Genomic DNA, 27,186 nt, shown 5'->3' on the forward strand with positions numbered 1-27,186 from the left:
CGAGAGACTTTGCTATAATCCAGCACTTGCAGTTACTCGAAGTTGAAGCCTTTGGAAGAAGGGAGCCAAGTGAGGCGAGGGGCGTGTCCAAGGTAAACCAGGAGGCAATGTCCCAGGATACAGTGAGTGCAATGTGAGACAGGTGTCCCCAGACATAGTTCAGAGTGAAGTCAGGAATCAGGCATGGAGGAAAGAGCCCAGAGAGTGAAGGACAGGAATGGAAGTCAGTCTAACTAATCCTACCTAAAGGGGCTTTCTCCCACTCAGCCTTCATTTTCACATAAATCACACATAGGCACATTTTCTTGTAGCATTTAAAAAATGCTTTTACCAACTACACACAAATATTCTAGAATGGGTTGTAATACAATGTATGCAGGGGGGAAGATAAGCATAATCCAATTATCCCCAGTCATGTAGACAATAGAATTACTGGGTAGATGGGGACATGACGTTAGAAAGGTCACACCAGGTCACATCAATTCAGATGTCCTGGTTACTTGCTTTGGACAGTGGCAATTTTGCAAAGGAGTCATACTTCAAAGGTTAGAGATATATCAAAGGTTTGATATATATCAAACGCCCCTAACCAAATAGTTTGTGTCTGTCACGCATTAATTTGTCCCAATCTTTTCTTATCCTATGTAGATACTATTTTTGCCTATATAACCATTTATGCAGTGTGCTTGTTCTTATCCTTTAACTACTATCTTGATTTCTTAGAGTTCTTTTTTATTTTCAGCTAGAATTCGGTCATTAATTCTGTATTCACTCTATCCTCATACTTCATGAATAGCAAATGTCTTCATTTTTTTTAATGCTCCTTAATTTGGAAGCCCCTACAAGCAAATTGTTTTAATTTTTGAATTTTCCCCAGCTGTGCTATTCACTTAAATTCAACAAATATTTATCAAAATCTATTATATGCCAGGCATTGTGCTAGGTTTTAGGAATGTACAGAGAAAAAGACAGAAATTAAACGATTGTTAATACAAGTATGACGCGTGTTAGAAGACCAGTGTAGCGGGCATGCACCAAGGCAGACGGAGCAGCACAGCAAGGCCTTTATGATGCACAGAACTTAGCTGAGAAAACATGGGGACAGGATCCTGGGCAGGAAAGTGGCATATGCAAAGGCCCAGTGTAATTTAGGGAATTAAAATAATAATAAGATAAAGTAAAACCTGCCATGGCTCCACAAGGGCAGAAGAGCTAAGAGAGAAAGCTAGAAGGCACAGACGCCACATCCAGGGCTCAGAAACACACCAAAGACATGGGGCTTTATTTGAACAAAGCAGTGTGGAGCCACTGAAGATTTAATCGAGGGAATGACAGGGTCAGATTTCAGGAAACCTTCCCTTCAACGTGGAGATTGAAACAGATCCAGCAATAGAGATGAAGGACATCTGGGAATCTCAGCAATCCGGATGAGAAAGTAAGGAGAGACTACAGCTTAGGCCAGGTAAGGCAGTGGGCTTTGAGAAAGGTGGAGGGATGTGACAGATAGTGAGGAAGAACGAGAGAGAGAGAGAGAGAGAGAGAGAGAGAGAGAGAGAGAGAGAGAGAGAGAGAGAAGAGAGAGGAGAGAGAGGAGAGAGAGGAGAGAGGAGAGAGAGAGAGAAAAGAGAGAGAGAGGAGGTGGGGAGAGAGAGAGAGAGAGAAGAGGGGCAGGGGTGAGAAAGGAGAGATTAAAAGTGACTCTTGATTTCTCACTTCAGCAATTGTGTGCATGAAGATTCTTTATGATTTGTGAGTTACAATGATAACTATTATAAGTAATATTTGAGGAATTTATACACAGGAATTTTGAGTAAAGGGAATATTTCTTTCTTTGTTTCTATTTTTTTCTAATACCCTTTTAATATCTTTCATAAAAATGTTTGGGCCCACACTTCTTTTTTAGCAAAAAATCCTGATATCTGCAGAATGTAATCTATAGCATCATACTCTGATATGGGCTGTAAGGACCACTGGGAACAACTGACTGTGGCTGATTCCAAGGTTATTTTCCTGGGTTGTAAAAGAATAATCACCAGCGACCATTTGTGGAGTCGGTACTCCATGCCAGGTACTTCACTGGGCACTTTACATAAATTATCTCATTTAACCCTCATAGAAAATATAAGAGGTAGGTAATATTCCTTTTTAATAGAGGAGAAAATTGAGACTGAGAGGTAAGAAAACTTTCCAAGGTCAAGCTGGCAATTTGGGGCGCTTAGACATAGAGTCAAAGCCATTAACTTCAGCATCTGTGCTCAGTCCCCTCCACGTCACTGTCTCCTATGCCATTGCCTGGAGTCCAGCATCTTACAAGCACACTTTCGATTATTTTTCCTAAGGTATCTTATACTGTATTTGCCCACTTTTCTACATAGTTGCATAACTTTCCGTATTATTTGTACTTCATCCGTGCCAGCTGAAAATGTAATTACCTAAGGGAACTTAATGTCTTCTGCAAACTTGGGAGAGTTCTCTATGAAGTCTCTTTGACAGATCACTGGTAAAAATATCAAATTTGATTTGTCCTAGCAACTGTTCCTTGGGGAATGTAGTATTACTACTTCTCCCTATAGAAACATGTCAATCTATTCTTGATTTGTATTAGCTTTAAGCTAATTCTCTGCCTTTGAAAAAAAATAAAAAAGATAGTCTTCTCATTATCCACTTTTTTAAAAGGTATCTGTGATTCTGACACCTTGTCAAAACTATTGTGAAAGCCTCAGTAAATTATTTTCATATGTTGCGCCTTATCCATGTGCACACTCACATTTTCCTCATTCTCCCTCCCCCAGCTTCAAAGCCACCTGAGCACCAGGTATGTCCGCTCTCCCAGGCCAGTCACACTACCTGCGCACCACCTATAGCTTTGTGGTAAGCTAGAGGGAACAAAGCATGCAAAAGATTTAGGAAACTCACCCTTTCTGGGAGGGAAAGCTCATGTCAACTCCCAGGCTAGGAGGGAAGCTCGGGGCTGTAATGCCCTAACTTCACTGTGAAAGCCCTGAATTCCTAAGGCCAGACGGTATGGGGAAGCCAGAATGATGGACAAGCACACAGAAAAGCCCCTCATTGTTGCTTGAATTAGTAAAAACAGTGATAAAGAATAAGATGCTATGAATATAGAGGATTTTTTAAATCTAGGGTCCCTGTAAGAATAGAGTAGGGCTTTTTGTCTAAATTGACAATGATTGAAGGAGAAACAAGGAGGTGGGATGGTTTGTATATGAGTTTAGTTAGAAATACAAAGAAGTTTGACTTCTACATGGCAGAAATTCAAGCCTTCCACAAGCAAACAGTTGAGGATATGTTTATTCCTCTCCAACAAGAGCAGGGTGCCTTCCCACCTGCCCACCTTCTCCCAATTTATACCCCATCTTCCCCCAGCCCATCCCTACTCCCGCCCTCTCCCCAGGCCCTGCAAGGCAAATATTTATAAACCAAATTTAGTGAAGCTAAACCTTTAGAAACCTTAGAATGAATAATTTTAGTCTCATCCACTTCCCACTTCCTTGAGGAAAGTTCAGATTCCGCTTGGCCTTAGTGCTTTGGTTTGCAGCTGACTCAGCCTCTAACCCATTTGATAGGAGTCTGTCTGAAATCCACGTCTCACTAGTCAACCCCTCTGATGAAACCAGGAGTGAGTGTGTGTGTGTGCATGTGAGCGTGTCTGGTGTGGAAACGTAAATAGGTTACAATCATAGCAAAATAACATCACAGAAGTTCAGCCAGGACCACATTTGTAATAAAAGGTATTGATTGATTTCAGGGAAAGCAAAGATCAGTTCTACCCAATTACACTCTTGCTGCCCCTTCTAAAGCAGCGTGACTCAGGGATTATTTCTCAGCTCTTAGTCTTTTATAGACAACTACTGTTATAAAATGTTATTTGTGACATGTAAAATTATATATTTGTATATGTATATGCATGTGTATAGAATATATTATGAACCCTACCTATATGGCTTATTTAAGAAACTCTGAAGAGTCTGAGAAAAAACACAGCAGAATGTGTCTAAAACATTAAGTCCAAAAGAAAACTTCACTAACTAAAAGGAGAAGGGTTGAGGAGAGGAATCAAACTTAAAAGAAGAGGGGAAAAGAGAGAGAGGGAGACAGCAAACAGAGAAAAAAATAGGCCCCAGAAAGTTAAAGGAGACAACATATGCAACTTACTGGTCCAATTGACCCCTAAGGCCCTTCCAACCATGGTATTCTAATAATCTAGTCTTAGAAAGAGGGTTTAAATATTCTCTTTATGGCTGGATGCCTGGCATAGACTATATCTAGACAGTCATGTCCCAGCTAGGCTTTAGGGGAAGATTCCCAAATGGGCAATTAATTTAGATTTAATAGGACAGTTACTGTAAGTTTAAATAAATGCCAGTTAAATATTAACAGCATATTTATTGAAGATTAACATTGCTGGTTGCATTGTGGGATTTTCTTTTCTTTAAAGAAACCCTTTATTGGAAGACTTTTAATCATCTTGATTCTTCCATCAGCTTGCCTTAGATCCAGGGTGGCTCGTTAATTACTTTGTACAACAGTTTTCTGAATTCTGAAGTGGAAACCTGGGTGAATGAGAAGAGTGGAAGAGTGTACGAGGAGGGATATTTCTGTATGCAGGAACTGATAAATGAATCTGAAGGTTAAGCTGCTTTTGGTAGGAGAGTTGAGAAGCATTATAATCATAGGATATGAGAATTGAAAGGGTTCTGGGAAGCCATTTAATCCAAACTCCTCACTTAGAAGGGAAGGAAAAGAGGCCAGGGGAATTCCACACAGCTAGTAAGTCCCACACTTCAGGCTTGAATTCAAGACCCTTGGCCCCAGCATCCCTACCAAGTTGTCACTGTATTCTGGAATCGTTCTTTTAATTTTTCAAAAGTGCCTTTTTGCGTGAATTAGTTTCAGTGACTCACAGATCAGGAAGAAGATGCTTGTTCAAAAAAACCAGTGACTTACCTAAGGTGACAAGATGATGGGATGAGTTGAAACTAGAACCCAGGACTTCTGGTTTACAAAATGATGTTTGCACAAATGTCAACTCGAATAGAATATACAATTGAATTCAGATGTTGCCGAGCAAATTCTTAAGTCATTAAAATTGACCTCTTCTGCTGCTGCTATTGGCTGGGGGACAAGGAGTCCAACCCTAAAGAAAATGAAGGGAAAAGGTCAAAAAGAGACACAAGTACTAAGTGATTATTTAAGGGAGAAAGGATTTAGGCACAGAGGAAAGCCAAATTCCTCTGACAGTGAATCTGGGATTTTAAACTGCAAGTTTGGAGCTGTTAAGGTTGCCATTCACAGGGCCCTTTCCTGGCACCTCCTGGTTGAGAAGCCACTTTCTGGTTGGCTGGGCTGCGCTTTGTAAAGGAGAACTGGTGTCGGGGGTGTGCATGGAGGTGAAGGTCTGCAGGCAGCCCTCCCGCCCAGCCCTGGGAGGAGGTGATCCTGAAGCACAGCCGGCCTGCGGATGCAGAGATTGGGAGGGATGGGGCTGGCAGGGGAGGTTACTGTCAAATGACTCATCTCAGGTGGAGACCTGCGCATGTCAGGCCTTGCGCACCTGAGGCGGCTTTGCATGTATTCAGCCGCCGCCCTCGGGCACAGAGGAGCAAAGGAGGGCGTAAAGGTTCCTGGGTGGAGGCCAGAGAGTGGCTCACTTTGTGATGAGACAGAGGCGTTTTGTCTTTCTTTTTTTTGGGGGGGGGGCCGAGGGGAGGTTCTTTGGCTTCCTTTCCCGGTACTGGGTAACATGTCAGACCAAGGTCCCCAGGCTGCTACAGGAGGAGAAGCCGTCCCCTCTCTCCCGGCAGGCCGAGATTCTGTGAGCCTCTGGAGAGCGCCAAGGCCCGACAGCGGGTGGGGCCGCGGGCCGAGCGCTCTTCCTCCCCCGGTGGTGAAGCGGTGAAGCTCCTTCCTCTTTCTGACATCTCAGCGTGGAGCTTCTGCTCCTCTCTGGAAGGAAACTCTCGGGATGTGAACCCTAGGAGTGCTCCCAGGGCCTGCGCTCAGCAGGTTGCTCCCCGGGCCTGTGAATGAACGTCACGTGGGGGCTGACTCAGAACAAGGGACCCGCGCCCCGCCACCACCCGATGGCGGCTCCTTGCCTCCCAGCGCGAGAACCGGGCGGCCAGGCCTGTGCTGGACTCCCCACGCGGCCGCCTCCCCGCGCCCCACACCGCCCTGGGCGCGAGGCCGCGGGCAGCCCTCTTCCGCAGATGGGTCCCACAGCGGGGAACGGAGGCGGTGAATGCTTGACTTCTGGTCTGTCCGATTCCAAAGCCCAGGATCGGGGTTATTCTTAATGCATTAATAAGCACTGAAGGAATCGATGAGTGCATGAGCACAGAATGCTGGAGTCAGAGGTCTATGGATGACACGCAGAGACGTGAGAGGTCCCTCTCCCTAGTCCACGTGAACACCCCCGAGGCTGTCCGCGGCGGCCGCTGCCCGCTCCCTTCCCGTCTCGGTCCCGTACAGTCTGTGCCGACCGCTGCCTGCTACGGGATTCCTGCCCCTACCTGCCCGTCCTTTCATCTCCTCCCATTGTCTCAGTTTAACATCATTCCCTTAGGGCAACATTTCCTGATCTTCCAGATTCGATGAGAACATTCTGTCACACGCCTTCTTCCATTTCTTCCTCACAGCGCTTATCACAATTTATCCACTATTTTGTAAAATTCTTTGTTTAATATCTATCTGCCCTGCTGGTAGAGTGTGCTTTCTGAAAGCAAGGCCATGCTACTTTTGCTTTTGTCTCTTCCATTCGCTACATTAGTGGTCCTGAGTGTGCACCAAATACATGTCTGATCCAGTTCTTCCCTATACTGAGGAATCCTTGAGATACCACCCCTCCCTCCACCAAGGCCCCTTTATATGAAGCTAGAAAATCAAGGCCAATGTCTGGGAATCTGGACAAGCGTAATGAGACAAACTTCTGCCAAGGGCTGGGAAAGCCCCAGGTCATTTTCCTCTGCAGAGAGAAGGTTCTCAAGAGCTTGCAGGGGGGGAGTGCATTATAGCCTCAACATTCATGAATGGTGATTTACATAAAACCACTGACAAACCCAATAGCCCTGGCGTACAGGCAACCTTAGAGCAGGGCCAGGTCCTTCATCGTAGTCTCTCTAGGTCTCCACACAGCTCCTGATATACACTAGGAGCTCAACCTCAACTTCCTAGTCATGAAATAAATTGAATTCAACTGAATAACTGGATACCCAGAGGTAACTGGGCAGTAACAGTATCATGTTCTTTGTGGTTCTCTCTCTTGCCCACAGATAAAGCAACAGAAGCAGCTATTTTCTTATTTAGCTTTTACACAGCATCCGTAGTGAAAGGAGCCCTGGAGCAGGAGTCAGGAGTCCTGAGTTCTCGTCCTGATCTTCCAGTTATTAACTTATGCCCCATGATAATTACTCCTCCTTCCTATGGCCCAGTCCTTCACATATGAAATGTGTGGGTTACACTAAAGATCTTCCAAGATCTCTTCTGAATCTACCATTTTGTGATTCTGAGTCCAGGCTCTTATTATGACCCAAAACCTAGATAGAAAGGAAAGATTCTGCCCCGTAGACCCCTGACTCTTAGGACGTCCTCTCTGAGCATCTGCCTTTTGCTTTATTGGCACTTTGATTTTGCCTCATTCATTCTGCTCTACTTGACTTTTCTGTCTACTTCTGATTGTTCCACCAGCTATCTCTCTACTTTATGCATCTCTTATAAAGTTTTATGGGATTCAAAGTCCACAGAGAGCTCACCTTTGCCTTTCCTTCATATCCTCCTTCGTGCTTCTCTCTATTCGTGACCTCTTTTCTCTCCCTGGATCCTGTTTCCCCTTTTCAAGTTGCTCTTTTGCTCTTCCTGCTTAAATCCTAACATGCTGGACTATAGCCCAGATGAGCAGTGATTTTATTTTGATCCTATATTCATAGAGAAGCAAAAAATAGCATATATTTTTCCAGGTCCCAGCTCTTCCTACTCCCCTAGAGTCATCTCTTTATCCAGATTTATGCTGCCTTTTCTGATTAAATCTTCCAATATCTATTTGATGTCACGCCACTCTCTAACCGCCCTGCATTTCTCATCTTCTTGCCTGCGCTCCTATTTGAGATCTCCACCAGGAGAGGGGGGCCTTTAGCCTTTTTAGAAAAGGAGAAGCAGAACTGGCATTTGTTAGCTAGTTCTCCTCTTTTGGTCTCCTGTGTATGTGGAATAGTGACGGCTCTTTAGCTAGCCAGGGCTTGCTGTAGGTAACATAGTGTAAAACAAAACAACAGCTGATATACCTTTCTTTGGGAATTCTTTCCTGCTCCAACCCTGATCCAGTGTATAGAGCCAGGGGCTGCCTCAAGTCTCCATCTACTGTTTCCTCACCTGCCTTTCAACCCTCTGGAATCTGCACAGCAATCCCTGCCCCACCCCCATGCAGTCCCACGAGTATTAGAGGGAATAGGATTGTTTCCTTTTGCTTGGAGGGTGTGTGTGTGTCTGTGAGCTTGAAAGGCATTGTCCTGTAGATATTTTTATAACCTGAAGCAATTACAGCTGTCAGCATAGAGACAAGCTGTGACAAGTTGATTTATGTGTACAGTATATGTGTATGCAAGAAGGAAGGGAGGAAGGAGAGGGAGACGGGGGAAGAGGGTGGAGGTGGGTGCTCATTAGGAATCTGCTTTCAAGGAGGCAGAAAGGAAGTTGTTTCTATAAAGAACACAAATAATGAAATTGCTCTGACTGTCATCCCTTTTTCATTAACTCGGATATGCTGGGAAAAATAAAATAAATCCGGCAGTTTTTATGAAGCAAGAGACAGGATATAAGATAAGCCACTAAGTGTTGGTTATATTTAGGGATTAAGGAATGGGAAGGGAGTTGACATAAGATTTTGATCTTCATTTTTTCAAACCACTTCAATAGTAGGTTTGAATAAAGTGGAGTCTGTCTTGTTAATTATGGGGGTATCTCTGACCTTTCACCACTTTCTAAACTTCAATTTTTAAATAAAGTTTGGATCTTTGGGCCCACAAAGCAGGTATGAGGTTGCAAGTGGCTTTTCTTTCTCCACCCGGTGAGTCACCTGAGCTTTGTGGGTTTTATGAAGGCAACTGCTGGGATGCCACAACTTAGCCCTGTCCCTTCGCAGCCAGAGACAAAGATGGTTTTACTGTCTTAGATCGACTGCACACAGACCAGTATAAACTGAACATCTTAAAGAGCCTGTAAGAAGAATTATTTTTCTGTCCAGCCATAATAATGAAGCAATGGCAGGAAAAATGTATTAATAAAGCATCTTCCATCGTAAATGGATTTCTAAGTATTTTCCTGTAGAGTTAATCATGTATGTAGGCCCCTCGGGAAGGCCTGTTGATGTCATTATCCACATTCCTAGATGCAAAAGCTAATGCTCATTTGTACCTACCTGGAAATTAGATGCAAGAGCCAGGATTAGAATTTATCATAAAGGGAATCATCGCTGCCATTCTCAGGCCTGTAGATAAATGACTCCAAAGCCCGGAATGAGTCCTTCTCTCTTCCCTATGACTAGCGTTTGTTCCCACTTTGTGTAGTGTGGATGTGTTGGGGGGGGAGGGGAATGGGGGTGGTTGAAATGAATGGATTATTATAGGGGACTCCCTGGCTTCTGGGAAAAAAAAACACCTTAAATTCAGCAGACTGAAAGTTGGAAAACATCATCTCATGTCTTATGTTTGCTATCATCCTTTACTTAGTGAAATCATTCAGTTTCCTATTTCCACAATTTCCCATGGGAAAATGGAGATAAAATAGAATCTTGCAAAAATGGACTGGTGTGAAAATAGGTTAATTCCTCTCCTTTGTTTTCAAAATATAAACAAAACTCTTCTGCTCCTCATAGATGTGATTGTTTATTACCAACAGTAAAGTTATTTGTTGTAGCCGTAAGTTGACAATTAATATATGTGGTCTTATAAGTCAAAAGATCTCCTGTGGCCAAAAGTAGCAGATGAGTTTCCCTGAACATTTAATATCAAGAAATGTCACAAGAGGTGATGAGGGAACAATTGGTCTAATGATGAGCTAATGCAAAGTATTTTGAGATCATCAGTGTCAACTTTGCTCCATCTTGCATACTGAGCACTTTCTAGTCTACTATCAGAATGGAAGGGCAAGCCTTCTCAATCTTTCTTGGTTACCTTGGAGTTTGGCTTCTACATCTCCAAAGCCTACCTCCGTCCTACCTCTCTAAAGCCGTTAGTGTGAGCAGGATATGACAGGCGAAATGTCTGCGTCATCTCTAACATGTTATCTACATAGAAGTGATTGGTATTATTCGAAAGTTGCAAGGATTTTTATGGCCGCAAGTCCCTTACAGTTATAGTGATTCTGTTTTAATAGTTCAGTTTCTTTGGTGCTGGATAGCTTTGTGGAAGAACATTTTCCCATTATTTAACAGTTGTTTAAAAAATACCTTCCCGGTTGGATTTGAAAGTCTAGGGAGAAAAAAAAATGCCGCTGTTGCCTCCTGTCCATCCCCCGGGAGAATCCAGGTCTGTGCTGGGAGCTCAGCTCTGGGGATCCTTGAGAAGACAGCTATTATGTCACCACCACCGTGCCTGCAGAGCTGCCGCGCTTCTCCCTTGCACCCTGACTAGGCCCGGGAAGGGAAATATACTACATTGCGTCAGAGCCCATCAGAGCCTAAGTTAAGGGAGAAATAATAATGTAAGCACGGAGGGACCGGCAGCAGCCAAAGAGAAGTGACAGGAGCTGAGGCAAAGCCAGTCTTTCCCTGGGTTTCAAGAATTCAGAAAACACCTCTTAAAGATGAAATCAGCTGTACAAAACTGAGTAGCCCAGGAAGCTGGCTAAATAACGCATGTGGCTTACCCTCATCCACCCAAGTGAGCGCTTCTGCAGGGCTAGCATCTTGTAATGTCGACAAAACAAGAATAAAGAATGTAAGTCAGTGTCGGAACTTGACCAACATTTTGATGCGATTTTGCCAGTTTTCGTACACTTAAGAGGCTTCTGTGATTTTGCATTTGTTTTCTGTGTGGAAGATCTTTAGAACAGTGGTGTTCAGTCTCCGGGTTTTAAGTAGGTTTTGGCGGGGCTGGTGAGGTGGGTGTTGTACTATTGAATAAAAAATGAGATTGTTCTCAAACATCCTCCCAACACTCTAAATTTACTCTAAATGCTAATGGAATTAGCCTGATCATTTTGAAGGTGCATGTATGCATGCTGCAGGGTCTTCCTCTCCCAGATAATTAGTTTGTGACCCTTATTGAGACGTCTCATGTCTCGCACTTATCAAGACTGCATGGTAACTTTGTCGTCTTCCTCGTCTGCAAGTGCCCGCTCCACAAGAGGGGGAATGGTTAAGCCACGGCCTGGGCTGGGCTGGTGCACCGCCTGGGCCCGGCGCGCCGGGGGTTAAGGTGGGCGCCCGCGCCCCGCGCCCGCCCGCCGGGATGAGCGCGCAGTCCGCGCCGCCCGCCCGCCCGCTCGCTCCGAGGCGGCTCCGGGAGAAAGTGGCGGTCAGGGATGGAGCTGCTGCCATGACAACCCCGGCGGTCGGGGCCCGCGCGCGTCGGGGCTGCTCCCGGGAGGAAGGCGGCGCGGAGGCCGGGGGCGGCCGCTGAGCGTGGCGTCCGCGCGGCTCCGGTGCCGGCTGAGCCTCGCCTTCCCCAGCGAGCGAGCGGGCGAGCGGGCGAGCGAGGGCCGCGCGGTCCGCTCCTGCCTGGCCGCGGCCGCAGCCCTGCCCCGCAGAGACCGGCCGGATCGCGGCGGCGGCAACGCGCTTTCGGGCTGCGAGGAAGTTGACCGAGGCGGCTGCGGCAGGATCCCCGGGGCCGGGTTGCACGGAGCCGGCGTGGCCATCCCCTCGTCGCGCAACCTCGCCGCCTCCTGCGTGCTCCACTTTCCGCCTGCTATTGTTGCAGACTGTTTTCCGGTGGCGAGCCTTCCTCCGAAACTTGCGACGAAAGTGTTAGATTGCCCCCTTTGGAACTGAGGAATTGCAGACCACCGCTGGGTAGCTGGATGGAACCCACCCCCGTCCCTTTCCGGTACCAAAGTGCTTACTCCTCTCCAAAGTGCCATGTCTGAACTGTTAATGGGAAGAAGCGGCTCCTGAAACGTGCCCACACCTTTGCACCTGCTCGCGCTTCCCCTTTCTCGGCCACCGTCCCCGGCCGAGGCGGCGAGGAGACAGCCCCCTTTGGATGTCCTCCGCGGAAACTGGTTCTCCGAGGCTGGCAAGCTGAGGCTGGATTTAGGGGAGGAATATTGGACTTGGAGGAGTCTGCGCGCTTTCCTCCTCCCCGCGCCTCGCGGTCGCCGCTAGTTCACCGCTCAGTCCCCAGCTCGCTCCCCACCCCACCCACTTCCTGTGCTCGCCCGGGGGGCGTGTGCCGTGCCGCTGCCGGAGTTCGGGGAAGTTGTGGCTGTCGAGGATGGGGGTCTGTGGGAACCTGTTCCTGCCCTGGAAGTGCCTCGTGGTCGTGTCTCTCAGGCTGCTGTTCCTTGTACCCACAGGAGTGCCCGTGCGCAGCGGAGATGCCACCTTCCCCAAAGCTATGGACAACGTGACGGTCCGGCAGGGGGAGAGCGCCACCCTCAGGTAGGGAGCTGCCATTCTTCTGTGATTTGAGGGTGATTTGTGTCGGGTGGGGGTAAGGGGCAGGGGTGCAGTTGTGTGCACTGGAACGGGCAGGGGCTGGCGGAGAGGTCGCTGGTTCCCTGGGCGGCACAATTTATTGGGTGAGCTGGGTGCTCTGCCAGGGAATGTGGCACTCATAGGGGAACACCCAGAGGTTCTGGAGGTGAGCTGTTTCCCCAAAATGGGCCTTCTGGCACTTGAGGAGTGGCTGGGCCAGGGTGTCGTTGAGATTGAGAGATTTGGCCCTGGCACTGTCTGTGCCTAAGCCTGGTGGCCGTGGTGACTAGGGCCTGGCTGGGGCTCAGCGCTAAGTCTTCTCTGAAGTTAATGAGTCCTGAGGGAGGGGTCTGGCTGGGTGTGAATGCCCTCACTCGCCCATGCCGTGGGGAGTTGCCAACCCTGGCTCCTGGGCTCTGTGAGAGCTGCTGTTTTGTGCTGGGCCTGACTGTGCCCAGGCTTTCCTGGGCTGCCTTCGTGGCATGAGCTGGTGGGCACAGGGAGATGCTTTCTCCTGTCTGAATGTGGCTTTCTGAGGCCGAAGTCATGGAGTCTGGCCTGTCTGTGGAAAATGTCATTTGAACTGTGCTCTGTTTGTGCTGTCCACCGAAACGGAAGGTGTAAAACTCATTTGCTGAACAGAAACTAGATTTCAGTGTTGGGTCGGGTCCTAATAGGCTTCTGGTGTTGAGGCTTACAGGCACTGAGGGAGGAGAAGAAGAATCATAGCTATGCTTTGTGTCAGGTGGGGCGATTCTATCTCGCTGATTACCTTGCCTGCAGAGACTCTATTTCCACTGTTGATGAACCACACCACTCACATGAGGGCACCGCACTTAATGATTGCAATGGGAAATTCTACTCTCTGGGATTTTATAAGAAAGTAAGCATGAGGTAGAAGTTAAGAAGGTTCATGGGAACGATTTTCCTGCATCTCTTTGCTTTAGTATGCTCCCCTAAGTAAAGTTTTCCAAACTGGGCAACTGCACTAAACACAAGCCAACATGGCAGTGTGCTTGTCTTCTGCATGTGAAGATTCTTGGAAAGATAACCTTGGTGCTAGTGTCCACCATTTCATCCCCGATGGCTGTTCTTCTAAGATGTGATTGTTGGTGGACTGTCTACTTAAGGTAATATCTACAGGATAGAAAATGGTGAGGAGAGGCACTGGCAATACCCAGAGGAATTATCAGCACATTGCCAAAGAAGTGTGCAATTTAAGGACCCATGTGAGGCTGCAGGTATCCCATGATCCTTTGTCTTTGGAGAGGAAGTCCTCATGGCTCCACTGAACTCCTAGTTGCTCATTGGTTCATGAAACTCACCTCTTCCACTGAGCTCTTTGGGGACTATTTTTAACAAAGGTGAAACTTCTGGCTGCCATGAGTCCCAAATAATTGTGTATCTGTTTTATAAAGGGATTTTATGGGACTTGCAAATATGCCATGATTTCAGACTACTTAAAAAAATGAACCTGTCAAGCAATGTAATCAAGGAAATTTAATCTTCTCTGGATGGCCCCTTTGTACCTAACACTTGGCTTCAAAGAGGAGTCCCCCAGGGACAAAATAGAGATGCTCTCATATGGGGAACATTTTAGATACAAATGGGATAATTTTTTTTTTTTTCAAGGAGGAGGTGGAAGGTAGTAGGCTCTGCAGTGACTTGAAAATAAAATCATAGCAAATGGGACCTGATAGACAGAGACTCCCACAGTGGCCAGGATCTGCTCTATGGAAGGTAGTGTTCAGGGCTCGTGAGAATTAGTACTGCCTGAAGGGTGGTTGCGTTCGGCATGTCTTAAGCCACAGGATGGGCCTAGGAGCAGCTTCTCTTTAAAATCGCATTATCATGTATGGGTTGACTTCTTTTTCTTTGTCTTTCTTTCCATGTCTCTTTCTCACTCTGGGGGTTCCTCTTTGTCTCTTTCAGTAATAATGTTTGTTTGCATTTTCCCACATACTCTCAGCACAATGTCTTGTTTGGGTGCAAGGGGAATATGGTGGGGCTTCCTTTCTAGACCCTTGAATTGGGCCCACTCCAGCCACGTTCCTCTTGGAACATCTCCTGCCATTAGGTGCCAGCCTCAGGGGCTGAATGTTTTCTTGCTGTGCAGGAGGCTGCTGCTTGTGGTGAATAGCACTCTACAGGGCAGGGATTAGATGAGATAGGATCTCATTGACACCAGCCAGTGGCCACAGACCTCATTTACGATATGAATCAGGCAGGAGGTGTAACCAACAGCCTATGAGAAGGACACTTATTCCTTTGAGAATCTCGCTCATTGTTCTCAGACTCTAATGCACTAGAACAAGGAAGGGCTACCTTGTTGGGGTTGTATTATCTAGAGTGGAAGCCCTTGAACTCTCAAACAGGCTCTCTCTTTTCTAATTATATGCACAGAGAGGCAAGTAGGAATTTCAGAATTTATTTTGTGTGCATACAAATTGCTAAGTTTGCATGTACCCTACCTTGACTCTAGGTCGAGACAATCTAATGGTTCAGGGTTCTGGGCTAGTTTGTTTTTGCTTTTTATTGTATGTGTGTGTGAGGAGCCAGGGGTCTCTTCTTTCCTTCCTTCCATCTTCCATCTTTCTTTCTTTCTGTTTTCCTTGTTTGTTCTTACTTTTTTTTTCTTTTTTGGCTTGATCATATGGCTAAGCTACAAGGAACCACAACCAGGGGAGATCTGAGCACCTCTGCACTGCCCTGGCAGTTCACTGTGTCCCCCTTGCTCTGTGTGATGATGTTGATGCTTGTAGTTTTCGTCACAACCAGCAGAGGACTTTTTGCTCTAATTTTATTTTATTCTGCTTTGTTCTCACCAGTATCATTATCTGAAGATCTTTTCTAGTCCCCAAAGTATAAATGCTTCAGCCAGCAGATTCTAGTGTTAGGAAACTTAAAAAAAATGTTTTATTTTATCCAATTAGTTCTAGCAGTCCTTGTGGAAGTATTGGGCAACCTTTCGCCTAACATGGAGTTAACAGCCTGAAAAGAATTACAATTTGAAATCTCGTACTCTTTCTGCTTTCCTGGTGATAGTCTGTGTGCATATTTTTAAAGAATCGGGTTATGTAAAACAGAATTTGCAATAATAATATTTACCAGAGTTTCACCATGTATTAGGGAGTATAGAGAGTATCTAAGTTTCTTATATTATCTAGCCCATCTTTCAACATCACAACTTTAGCACATAAACCTAAGAATAGCCCTATGATGTAAATACTGTTATTATTACCATTTTATAGACAAGAAAACTGAGGCATAGAGAGTTTATATCCTTTGATTTAAGTGGCACAACTAGGAAGTTTTGAAGCCAGATTCTGAGTCACTAATAATAATAATGCTAACTAGATGAATAGTGCTATCCATCATTGTCAGCGACTGTGTTAAACATTTTATGTGTACAGTAACATTTAATCCTTACAACTTTCTGAAATAAACTTAATTATCCCCATAAATATATAGATGAGGAAACTGAGGTCCAGAAAGGGAAACTTACCTAAAAATCACACAAGCAGCAAGTGGCAGAGCTGCTGACTCAGGAATGCTGACTCAGGACTTTGATCCTTGAGTTTGTATGCCATACATCAAGCTTTCTCCAGACTATGAAGGACTGTTTGGACTCTGTGTTCCCCTAATTCCACAGTGGCACTTACTATCTATCTGCCCCTTCATTCTGGTGTAGACCCTATTTTGCAATATCATCTAACTCTCTGGCTTCTTTTTCCCTGTGGGCTACAGAGCAACTCATGGAAAGCAAGACTCATGCCTCATCATGCCACGAGCACTGTGTGCTTGCAGATGTTTACTGAGCAGATGCAATGAATGAAAACAGAACAGAATTCTCCCCCAGCTTATATTCAATTTATCTCCTTCTCATATTTCTCTATCATTTTATTTTAAAATTCGACTATAACCAACCAAGAAAGATTTATTGAGTGGTTCTTTCAGGAAGGGCACTGAACTGGGTGTTGGGGTGCAGAGAGGCATGAAACATGGACTTAGCTCTCAGGGAACTGGGGTCCAACTCAGAAAGCTGACTGCGGACAAGGATGTCACGGGCAGCGTGCAGCAGAATGTGCCCATTAACACGCGGGCGACGGCAGCTGTGCAGACAGAGCAGAGTGTGCTGCACCTTTCCCTGGTGGAGGCCCTTGGTGGGCGGGCGAGGCTGGCAAGGCTGCGCCCAGCTCAGCCCATGGAAATGCAGAGGCGGCGGCGAGGAGCCCAGCAGCCTGAGATGCCCAGGCTGCGTGGGTGTCATTCACTTAGAGACCTTCGCTAAGCATCGATGCGTCACTCGGCAATTTCAATGAATGCTTTTCATGTTTCAGAGATTCCCTGAATAAGGCAGCAACTAGTAAGTGAATTATTTCCTGGGGATCATCTGGTAAGTGAATACCAGAGGCTGAACTATACTTTCTGTCATGTGTCTAGACAGTAGGCTTGGAGACTCAATGATGTTGTTTTTCAAGGATGAGTTAAGAATAAAAGGTCTGAGATATGTACAAGAGTTGGGTTGAGTTTTGATATGTAACTCCACGGAATAGCACAGAATAATGTGGTTTTGATACTTGAGAGGACCCAGCGAGTCCTCTTATAGATAAAGGAAGCCAGAGCACTCTGTTCATGTCATGTAAAAAAAGTACTTAGCATTTCATTTTATAAGCAGATGGAGTCTCTGTTAGCTACGCCATGGCCTCTGTGGGCAGAACCGTGCCTCCCTTGGGTTTGCATGCTAATATTGAGCACAGGCCTTGGCCCATAGTGTTTGCTAATAAAGTCTGAATGACTGTCCTCCCTCCCTTCCCTTCACGCACTGCACTGTAGACACCTCAGCCTTCCTTCTGTTTCGCGAAGAGCACTTATGCCAGCCACAGAGCCTTTCCTCTCATGGCCTCCCCTTTTGCGGATGCCCCTACCACCAGCCCTCCTCGGACAGCTGCTTCTCATCATTTTGGCTTACACTCGCATGGAACCCCCCACTGAGGCCTTTCCTGACACTCAGATCAAAATAATTCCCTACCGCCACCACCAGTCTTACGTTGGCTTACCATCCTGGATTCTTTCTGCAGAAGGATGCTCTCTGCCTCAAGTTCTCCCATTCATTTGTTTGGTGATCTGTGTACGGTCCGGTCCGTCCTCCCCAACTGCACTATGAGTTCCTTGACAATTGGTACCTTCTATTTTACTCAGCACTGTATAAGCACTGTATAAGCATACAGAAGGTGTTCGATAAGTATTTTTTGCATGAATGAATGAAGGAATGAAGGTCTGACATCACTGTCTTCTTCTTCTTTCCTATGTCCTTTTTCCTGAATCTTCTTGTGTTATCCTGGCCTTGGACATGATACTGGCTCACTGTCATTTCTCTCCAGGTCTTGCAGCTGTGAGGCTGCTCTTGCTGGGCTGCTGGTAGGCAGTTTACAAAGGCACATGGGACATTGAGCCGGTGTCTATCTGTCCAGGATGCAGATGTGCTGTGTTGGTTGTCCATTATTTCATAGCCACACCCATGATGGCACATGCCTTCAGCTGGGCACCTTCCCTACCCAGTCCTTAAGCCTTAGAAGAAATGATGTACTCAATCCCAGGTGGACCACAGAGAAATTAATGCTTTCAAAATAAGAAGGGGTACAGAAAAGCACCTCTCTGCCCACCCTCCTCTCTCTCTATTTTTGGAATATGCTGGCAGTGGCTGTCTTGTGGTGTAACTATTGATCCATTGTTTATGAGTTCACTCGTTCAGAATAGCAATGCCACTCATGTGCTGTTCCCACTGCCCTGCCCCTTCCCGGGACTGGCCACAGTGCACTCACCTTGGGGCTTGCCAGGCTTCTAGCCAGTGGCCCCTGGCTCTGAGGAGCATGGACAGATGGGCTTGCAGAGGGAGGCTCCTGGAAGCACATTCAGCCTGTTGAGGAGCCAAAAACTAAAATGGGAAAACTAAAAACTCAACCAACCATGGGGCAGAAGGAGTAGGAGTATGCCAGTTGTCACTGGAACCCAGAGGAGGCTACAGAGGGACAGCCCAGTTCTCTAGCAGCTCTCATCTAGACCATAGACGTTTTGCAGAAAAGTTTCTCCTTTCTTCCTCCTTTAAATGCTCAGCGTTTTTGAGTTTGAAAGGATTGCAGAGACCGGAGAGTTTGCCCCGCTGTCTTGCAGACAGCGAGAGTCGTGAGGCAGCTAGCACACACTGCATCAGGCTGTGAGCCCCGGCCAGCGTCTACGTGTGCCTGAAGGAAGGGCCACCTTCTCCCTCTAAGTGCGGAAGCATCTTGCTTACCGTGAACGATTCTCGTGCAATTAGCTGACATTTATGCCCGTGTTCTCTCCTAACTGCTGGTCTAGTCTGGTACCAGGGCCTGTGTTCTTATGCTCCAGCTCTGACTCTGTGGGACAGCTGTGTACTGTGGGCCAGGCCCTGTGCTGAGCCATTCACCGGCAGAGTCTCATTTAATCCTCATAGATGCTCCATGAAGTAGATACAGTTACTATCCTGATTCACACCTCAGGAGACCAATGCCACGTGAAGGCCACGTGAAGGTTTTTCCCAGATCACACACTCAGACGGTTGTGAGCTGGGTCTCAGGATCAGCAGTGTCTGACTTCCAGGCTGTCTGTCTCTGCACCGTTGCGCTAGTCTCATTCCATTCCTTCTGTTCTTCACGGCCAAGTTTCTCTCGTCCTGGAGACCCAGTGCGTCTGTGGTGGCGCACAAGAATCCCCTTTCCTGGCGTGTGAGGATGGGCGAGGGGGTAGGTGAGTCCTCCCAGCCCGTGGCACAGAGGCTTGGAGACCCACCCGGCCAGCGTCCAGAGCTCCCTTCTCCTCAGAGAGTCCTAGCATTTCCCAGTGTGTTCAGACTTTTATTCCAGGTCCTTCCACAATCTTTTCCTTCATATATCAGCAACATTAGACTCTCTCACAGAGAGTTAACAATCACTGGGATGTTTCCATGTATTTCTTGGGAATGGAGTACCGAACAAAGCTAGGTGCACATGAGGGTTCTACAAGCCAGTGCATGTGGATACCATGGCATTGGGACCTGCACCTGTGTGTTTCCTTACTATTAGTATTATTATTTTTTTGTACTAGTGATAGGATCATTGGCATCTCTCCTGGGGAATCTTGAGAACATTAATACTTAATGGTAACAGCACATTTGTTCTCTTGGATTTAAAATCTCCACTGATGAGTAAAATAAAGCATTATCCTTGTGGTATTTGAGGCCATTTTGCTTCCTTGGGAGCAAGTTGATGGGTTCCCACTGTGTAATAGATAACTAATAATAAATGACTAGTACTGCCAACATCATATATAAGGCCAAATAATAGTGTTTTTAGAAAACCAAGAATTTATTGGGCTTAGTATGCAATTTTGAATTGTATGAGTCGAGGAGAGAAGGAAGCAATAGGGAAGCATAATGGGAGTCCACACTTGTGGGAACAAAGATCTTCAGCAAACGAGACCTTACGGAGTCAACATTTGAGCAGGAGTGGGGTTTGGGGAAGAAAACACTGTGGGCCAGGGATCTACTAACCCTGGCTCAGGCACTTGCTCTTTGTTTGATCACACAGGCAAAATTTTTAATCACTTTGTTTAAAGAGGACAGTTATTACCTATATTAAAGTATTGTTAATACTTTCAAAGCTTAGCGCATAAATTATAACAACAGTTCTTTCTCTCCATATGTGTACACATACATACATACATATATATATGTATGTCTATGTACATATATGTATATATAATTTACACACACATAGTAATTTTTATTATAAACTATTGTAGCTTAAACCCCATGCAGCTTCACTTGAATAGATACACTGTGTCTTGCTTCTGACAGATCTAGAAAGAGAAATCCCTCTTTGTCCACCTGTAATTGTGATTTTCTTTTTTTTTTTTTTTTAGTGCCTGTCTTACACATCTGTTTAGATTCTAGGAATCTCTTTCAGTTCAGATAATTTCTTGAGATATTTTATTTGCAAGAGGGAGTGAGAAGAAAGGTATTTCTTTATTTCCCATAACAAGAATGTTGCATAGCAAGCTGTGACAGTTCATGGCTCTGAAGATGAATTTCCATCAGAAAAGGCCATACGGAAGCTTCCGTGGAGCAAGTTATCTGTGAATTCATGCATGGACTTAGAACTGGTAGACATTTTTTCCTTGGAGGGGTAATTTTTCTGTGATAATTCCACTGGAGTCACGTGGCAAAACAGAGGTTAGGATAACACCTGGGGGAGATGAGTTTAAGGTCCTTGCCGCATTAAGCTTCTCTGATTGTAATTATTTTCCTCATTTGTGTCTCCTGGTCATCGGCAGGCAGGCTCAAGGCTTGCAAGGTGTCATAGTCTGTTTGTGTTACTATAATATAAAGAAATGCCTGAGGCTGGGCAAATTATTAAGGAAGGAGGTTTATTTGGCCCACAGTTCTACAGGCTGCACGAGAAGCATGGCCCCAGCATCTGCTTCTAGTGAGGGTCTCAGGGAGCTTCCACTCATGGCAGAAGATGAAGGGCATCTGGCATCACATGGCAAGAGGAAGGACAGCGGATATATACAGAGAGGGGTGGAAGATGCCAGGCTCTTTGTAACAGTCAGATCCTGCGGAACTAGTGCAGCGAGAGTGCTCATTGCCGCTAGAGCCACGCCAAGCCCTTCCTGAGGGATCTGCCCTCCTGACCCAGGCACCTCCCACCTACCTCCAACACTGGGGTAAATGTCAACATGAGATTTGGAGGGGACAGATATCCAAACTATATCACAGGGTGATGGTGAACACAGAGAAGGAAACCTCTTTGCATGTTGTAATTTTTCTTTTGGGCAAGTCTGGGCAAGACCATTGCCTTTGGCTTTAGTGACTGATCTCAGGATTCGCCGATCGGACCACAGGAACAGTTCTTCTGCTTTAAGTTGATGCCAAAGGGCTTAAATTAGTTTAAATTTAGTGAACTATTTATATATAGCAGTCTCAGTCTTTCATGATCTGTTTTTCTCAAATCTCATGTATTCGCATGGTTGAGTTATTTGGGTTAATTTGGGCATATTTGGCTAACTTGCCATCTTGTCAGAGTGAAATGTTTTGGCTTAGAAAGCTTTTGGGTGGTTAGATTTGCCTGATAAAATAAAGGCATAGATTCATCTTGCAATCTTGCTGAGGGATTTTTTAAAATAATAGGATTTTTAATGAAAATAGCATCAACCAACAGACTGATGGAAAATTAAAAAAAAAAAATGAAATCAACCTCACACAAAGCTTTGTTGGCCCCATGAAGGCAAAGGAAGATGTATTTGTGTGAAAATAGTTTCTTGATCTTCTCTGGCTTTCAAACAGGCTCTAACATAGTGGGTAAGTGGAAAAGTGCTCTCACACTCAGAATAATCATCTTCAGATAAATTTACTTGTCAGGAGAGCTCAATCCAAAATTCTAACACATCAGAACCTATCAGTAAGAAAGAATATATGCAAATTATTTTTAATTTAGTGCAGTTGTTATGCATAAAAACTGGAAATAGCAATTCTGTAGTGTTGTGGGTTGAATTGTGTTCCCCTCCCCCCAAAAACCAGATATGTTGAAGTCTTAACTTCCAGTACCTTACCATGTGACTTATTTGGAAATAAGGGCACTGAAGACATTAGCTGCAGGTCATGCTGCAGGAGGGTGGGCCCCTAAACCAATGTATCTGGTATCCTTATAATAAGATGACAACGTGGAGACACAGAAGACACAAAGAGTGTTATGTGACAGTGAAGGCAGAGGTTGAAGTGATGCACCTGCAAGCCAAGGAATGCCAAATATTGCCAGCGAGCAACCAACCTGCCAACACCATGATTTCAGGCTTCCAGCCTCCAGAACTGTGAGACAATAAATTTCTGTAATTTTAAGCCACTCAGTTTTGGTACTCTATTACAGCACTAGGAAACTGGTATATTTGAGTATTATAAAGAAAGAATTTGTTAAATAATATTAATCATATATGAAGAACACAGAAAGACCTGGTTGGACCACCTGGTCTCCAATCATGACAAGAGGCACTGCAGTCCACGGGGAAGGCCTCAGAGCTTGGATGCTCTTGCCATGACTCTCTCTCTCCCAGCCATGACCTCAACCTCTCTGTTACAAATACCAAAGAGGCTGATCAGGGTAGAAATATAATTAGAACTGATTACCCTCTTTTTCCTAAGAAACCATCTGGACAAACCTTATTGTATCTTCTTAGTTATCTCAGCCATGGGCCCCCCAACCTCTGGGCCATATATCATCTTCTAGAGATTCTTATCACCACATGGTCTTGTGCATCCAATAGTCTGATCCAGTTGCAAATCTCTCCCTCATTCCCCAAACTTATCTACTCTCCAGACTTCATGATCTGTTGCCAGCAAAATCCTCATGTCTCCATTCTATTCTTTCAATGTTCTTTTCTCTCTCTCTTTTTATTTTTACTGAAGTAGAAACCTGGCCATTGCCTGGGTTGCACTGGGCAGCACTCCCAGTCATCTCAACAGCGGCTGTTTTTCTCCTCTGCCCCGCTTAGCACAGCTGGACAGATGTCCTCCTTGCCGCCCACTGTGGCTTCTGGAGGTTTCCTTTTCCATCTTTCTCAAAATCTGCAGTTAGGGTGGAGCATATGTCCTGACCACCCTGTATTGCCCAGCGTCCCTTTCTTGCTGCCGTTGTCCACTATGGGACCTGACCACGCCCTTCACTCTGGACCTTTAGGCCGTCTGTCCTACCGTTCGTCTACAGATCCCATTTTAGGATGAGCCGACATTCAAACTGGGTGCCTCCCAACTAGCGCCCTGACCCAGCCCCACGGGACCGTTGCCATCCACACCGACGCGTGCTTCCCTCAGTCGCTCTGATCTTGGGAATGGGCATCACCACCCAGCTGGCTGTCCGGGCCAAAAACCTAGTAGAGCTTTTATCTGTTTTTTCTTTCTCGCCTTTACTGTATCTAGTCCATTGAGAAACCCTGTTCTTGGACTGTTCTGGTGGCATCTGATCTGGTCCTCCTGCTCCCCGGGAGTCCATTCTCTACCTGACAGCACCAGTTATTATTTTAAAACACGAATTACATGACTCTGTTCAAAGCCCTTCAGTGCTTACAGCTGCATTTAGAATGGAACGGCACACGTCCATGGAGTGAGAGGCTTTGTGATTACCTGGGGCCCGTCTACCCTCAGACCTCTCACCATCCTTGCACCTCACCCATGCGGGTGCTGCACAGTGGACTCTGCTGCTCCTGGAGCCGCCCAAGTCCATTCTTGACTTCAGAAATGTTCTTCCCTCTGCCGAGATCTGCTACTGTCTTGTGTGGCTGGGCCCCTCATTGAATTCGCCTCTCTGCTCCAATAGCCCATCCTCGGAGAAGGGTTTCAGACCACGCTGTCTGAAATAGCCACACCCCAGCCCCCTTCCCCCTCCCCCTTTATCTAGTTTTAATTTCCTTCCCAGCTCTTAACACCCAGAAAAGTCTGTTATGTGTTTATCTGTTACTTATTTATTGTCTTCTTCCCTTAAAATGTAAGATCCACTAGGCCACTGGGTTTATTGCTCTCATTTGCAGTGACTACATTACTGCCCGGAACATGGCATATATATTAAGGGTATTTGTTGAGTGAATGAAACATTTGTTAGGAGGCGTGTAAGTTATAAGTAGTGAAAATGATATATCTTTTATTAGGAAGGGGAAACTGGTCTGTCTCTGTGCTGGCATGGGTTGGGTGTTATTAAACAGCGGGATCGCGTGTGCGTGCCGGCGACGGGTTTGTTTTCCCTGTGAGTGAGCGGAATGAGACGTTGAAGAGGAAATCGTCGGGGCAGTGTGACACACTTCATAAAGTCTACACGTGTGGAATCTAAGGGGCCTTTAAATATTCACTTTTACAAGGGGTTTTATGGAAAATCTAATAAACACTGGAGAATAAGGATTATCTAGCTCATGGCCTACAAATGTGGGGGGAAGGGAAGGAAGTGGCAGTCAGAGGGAAATCAGGCTGTGAGCCTGAAATTTAACACATGATTCAAGGGGCAATATTTTATATTCAGTTTTCTTTATTAAGGAAATTCTACCTTAGCGATTTAGAGGATGATGATTAAGTGCGGGGCATGGAGCCAGACCCTTCCCTGGGTTCAAATCCTAGCTCAGGGGTCAGGTCTGCGATCTTTGTCACATTGAATCACCTTGCTGCGCCTCAGTTTGTCCTCATGCAAGAGGACTAACAACGTGGATCCCGAGCCAGTCCTGAAGTGTGAAGGGCTTAGCAGTGTCTGGCATTCTGTCCATGCTTGGTGTTAGCTTCATACAGCGGGGGAAGGACCCAACCTGCAGGGGTCCCTGGTGGGTGGTTGGCAGTGCTCTGCCTCTCGTAAGCCCGGTGCCATGTGTAGAGGTGCACAGCATGGGGTGTGGGGGTCGGGGCTGTGGCTGCTGCTGGTGCACACCCTATAGCTACATGAGCATCCTGGCGTGGGGTGGATTTTGAAAAGTCACAGCAAGGTCCTTTGGTTTTGGAATGTGACTAGTGGTCTGAGGCCAGGATGACCTAGATTTTAGTCCCTGCTCTGTCCCAACTCACTGTGTGAAACTACAAAGAAAATGAGTGTGCCCAGACTCAGGTTCCCTGTGTCTGAAATGAGAAGGCGAGTCCTGACCCACACTGCCCAGCCCAGTTCTTTGCTTTTGAGGAAGACTTCTAGCTGCTAAAACCATATATGAGTTGTTTATTCTTCTCCCTGGGCACAAAGCTGGCTGCATTTCCAGCCTCTCTTGAATTTAGGGGTTGCCATATGACAGCTCTACCCAAAGGAGTGCCAGCCAAAGTTATGTGTAGATTGGCCCATAAAAACCTCCCCTGTGAAATTCTTCCTGCTCTTTCTCCTTAGGCCATTTGGATGTTGATGTCCAAAATCACCTTGGAAACCCCTGTCCTATTTGGCAGATGCTCCATCAGCCAAGTTCATGAGCAACTGCAGGGGGCAGGGCTCCCACTCACCCCACCAGCTGACCCGGAACCTTGTTAGATTACTACACCAAGGAAAAATAAACTCCTATTTAGGCTTCTGAGATTTTGGTGTTCGTTTGCTACAGTACCTAGCAATATCCTAGCTAATTCAACACTCAACTGTTATAAAGCATATTTTCTGATTTTAACTGCACAGAAATATACACATTTAAAAAGAAATCTAACTCTAAGCACTTATTAAAATTTCTTGGCAAGCTTCTTGGTGATTTTTGCATGTGTCTGAAAGTGAGAACTATGGCCTTTTCAAACTGAAGCCTCAAATGTTTGATGTTCAGTTGCTTGACTCTTTACAGCTCTAGTCCAAGTAAAATGTCTGTTTTATTCTGCAGTTATATGAAAACCAGTGACAAAGAAAAGTTTTACCTTGAGGCAAATTAGCACATGCCCATAATGAATATAACTCAAGATATACTATAATTAGTGAAAATACCTCTTCAATGACAAATTGCTCATGAATGGCTGGAGGTTTCTTATTTTAGTGTAACCTTTTGTGCAAGAGATATTCTAACATTCAGTGTTTAGCAGTAAAGACACAGATGGGATGATTTGTAGACTTGTTCCAAAAAATGTTGATGAGAAAGAGAGGAAACCACTGTCAGGTCTGGTCTTGGAAGAGCAGCCAGGTGGTGGGGTGGTCAGGAGTGAATCTGAGTGAAGGAGACAGGAAGGTGTGGAAAGGGAAGGGGTGGGGCAGAGTCCTGGGTAGGCGATCTACAAGGAATGGAGGCGTTGCAGAGAGAGGGTGAGATTTAAGGCGGCTCAGTTCCAAGATTTTGCAATTCAGGGGTCAGGTCAGGGATCTCGCCTTAGTTTCCTTGTTGCCTCAGTGTGCTGCACAGTGCTTGGCACATAGTAGGAGCTTCATGTATCCTTGGGGAATAAAATGGATGCACTTTCATGTGTCCCTTCAGTAGTCCTTACTGTGCGTCTCCTGCGAGCCAGGCACTGTTCTCGGTGCTAAGTTCTTCTCTCACAGAGCGATTTTTAGCGAAGAGAGACCAGGGCTGCTGCTGGTATGCGTTAGGAAAAGGGCATCTTCTCGCAGCATACAACCTGCACGGGCCAGTTAGGATGAAGTCGTTCACTAGAGGCCCTGGTTGAACTAAGAGAGTGCCAGCTGCATTTTGTTGGCTTTTTCAGCTTTCTCAGCTGGGCACCTTTGAGTAGCACACAACCTGTACAGCTGTACCTAGCAGGACCCAGCTGTCTGTTAATAAGTACAAAAACAGTACATCACGTGGTAGAAAGTATCATGACAGAAAGTAAACTGTGGGTGAGGACAGGGGCTTGCTGCGTGGTCAGAGCCACCAAGCATGGCAGAGAGCCCTGCAGGGGTCTGCTGGAGGAACGTGCTAGGCGGAGCAATCAGCAGATCTGATGAGCCAGAGAAGGGCAAGGTAAGCAGGAGGAGGTCTCCAAACTGAAGGAGGGAAGAGCAGGAAAAAAGAGGGATCTGGGGGTCTTGAGAGTCTGCAAGAGCTATGATAATGTCAGAGTT

The 27,186-nt window shown here is 45.9% G+C and overlaps 1 protein-coding gene across 5 annotated transcripts in view; it reads left to right on the plus strand.

The window, feature by feature from the left end:
* NTM (neurotrimin) overlaps positions 1 to 27,186 on the plus strand; it is an 887,804-nt gene that overhangs the window by 488,458 nt on the left and 372,160 nt on the right. For 3 of the 5 annotated variants that reach the window (XM_020286775.2, XM_020286779.2, XM_020286781.2), the window contains exon 2: positions 12,529 to 12,613. In XM_020286775.2, coding sequence (XP_020142364.1) covers positions 12,529 to 12,613 — 85 coding nt within the window. Of the gene's footprint in view, positions 1 to 10,536; positions 10,950 to 12,528; positions 12,614 to 27,186 lie in introns of those variants that run through there. The other 2 variants (XM_076002655.1, XM_076002656.1) reach the window with 2 other exon arrangements.

This window comes from Microcebus murinus, chromosome 4, assembly GCF_040939455.1.
Source record: "Microcebus murinus isolate Inina chromosome 4, M.murinus_Inina_mat1.0, whole genome shotgun sequence".
In the NCBI taxonomy this organism is placed as follows: domain Eukaryota; kingdom Metazoa; phylum Chordata; class Mammalia; order Primates; family Cheirogaleidae; genus Microcebus; species Microcebus murinus.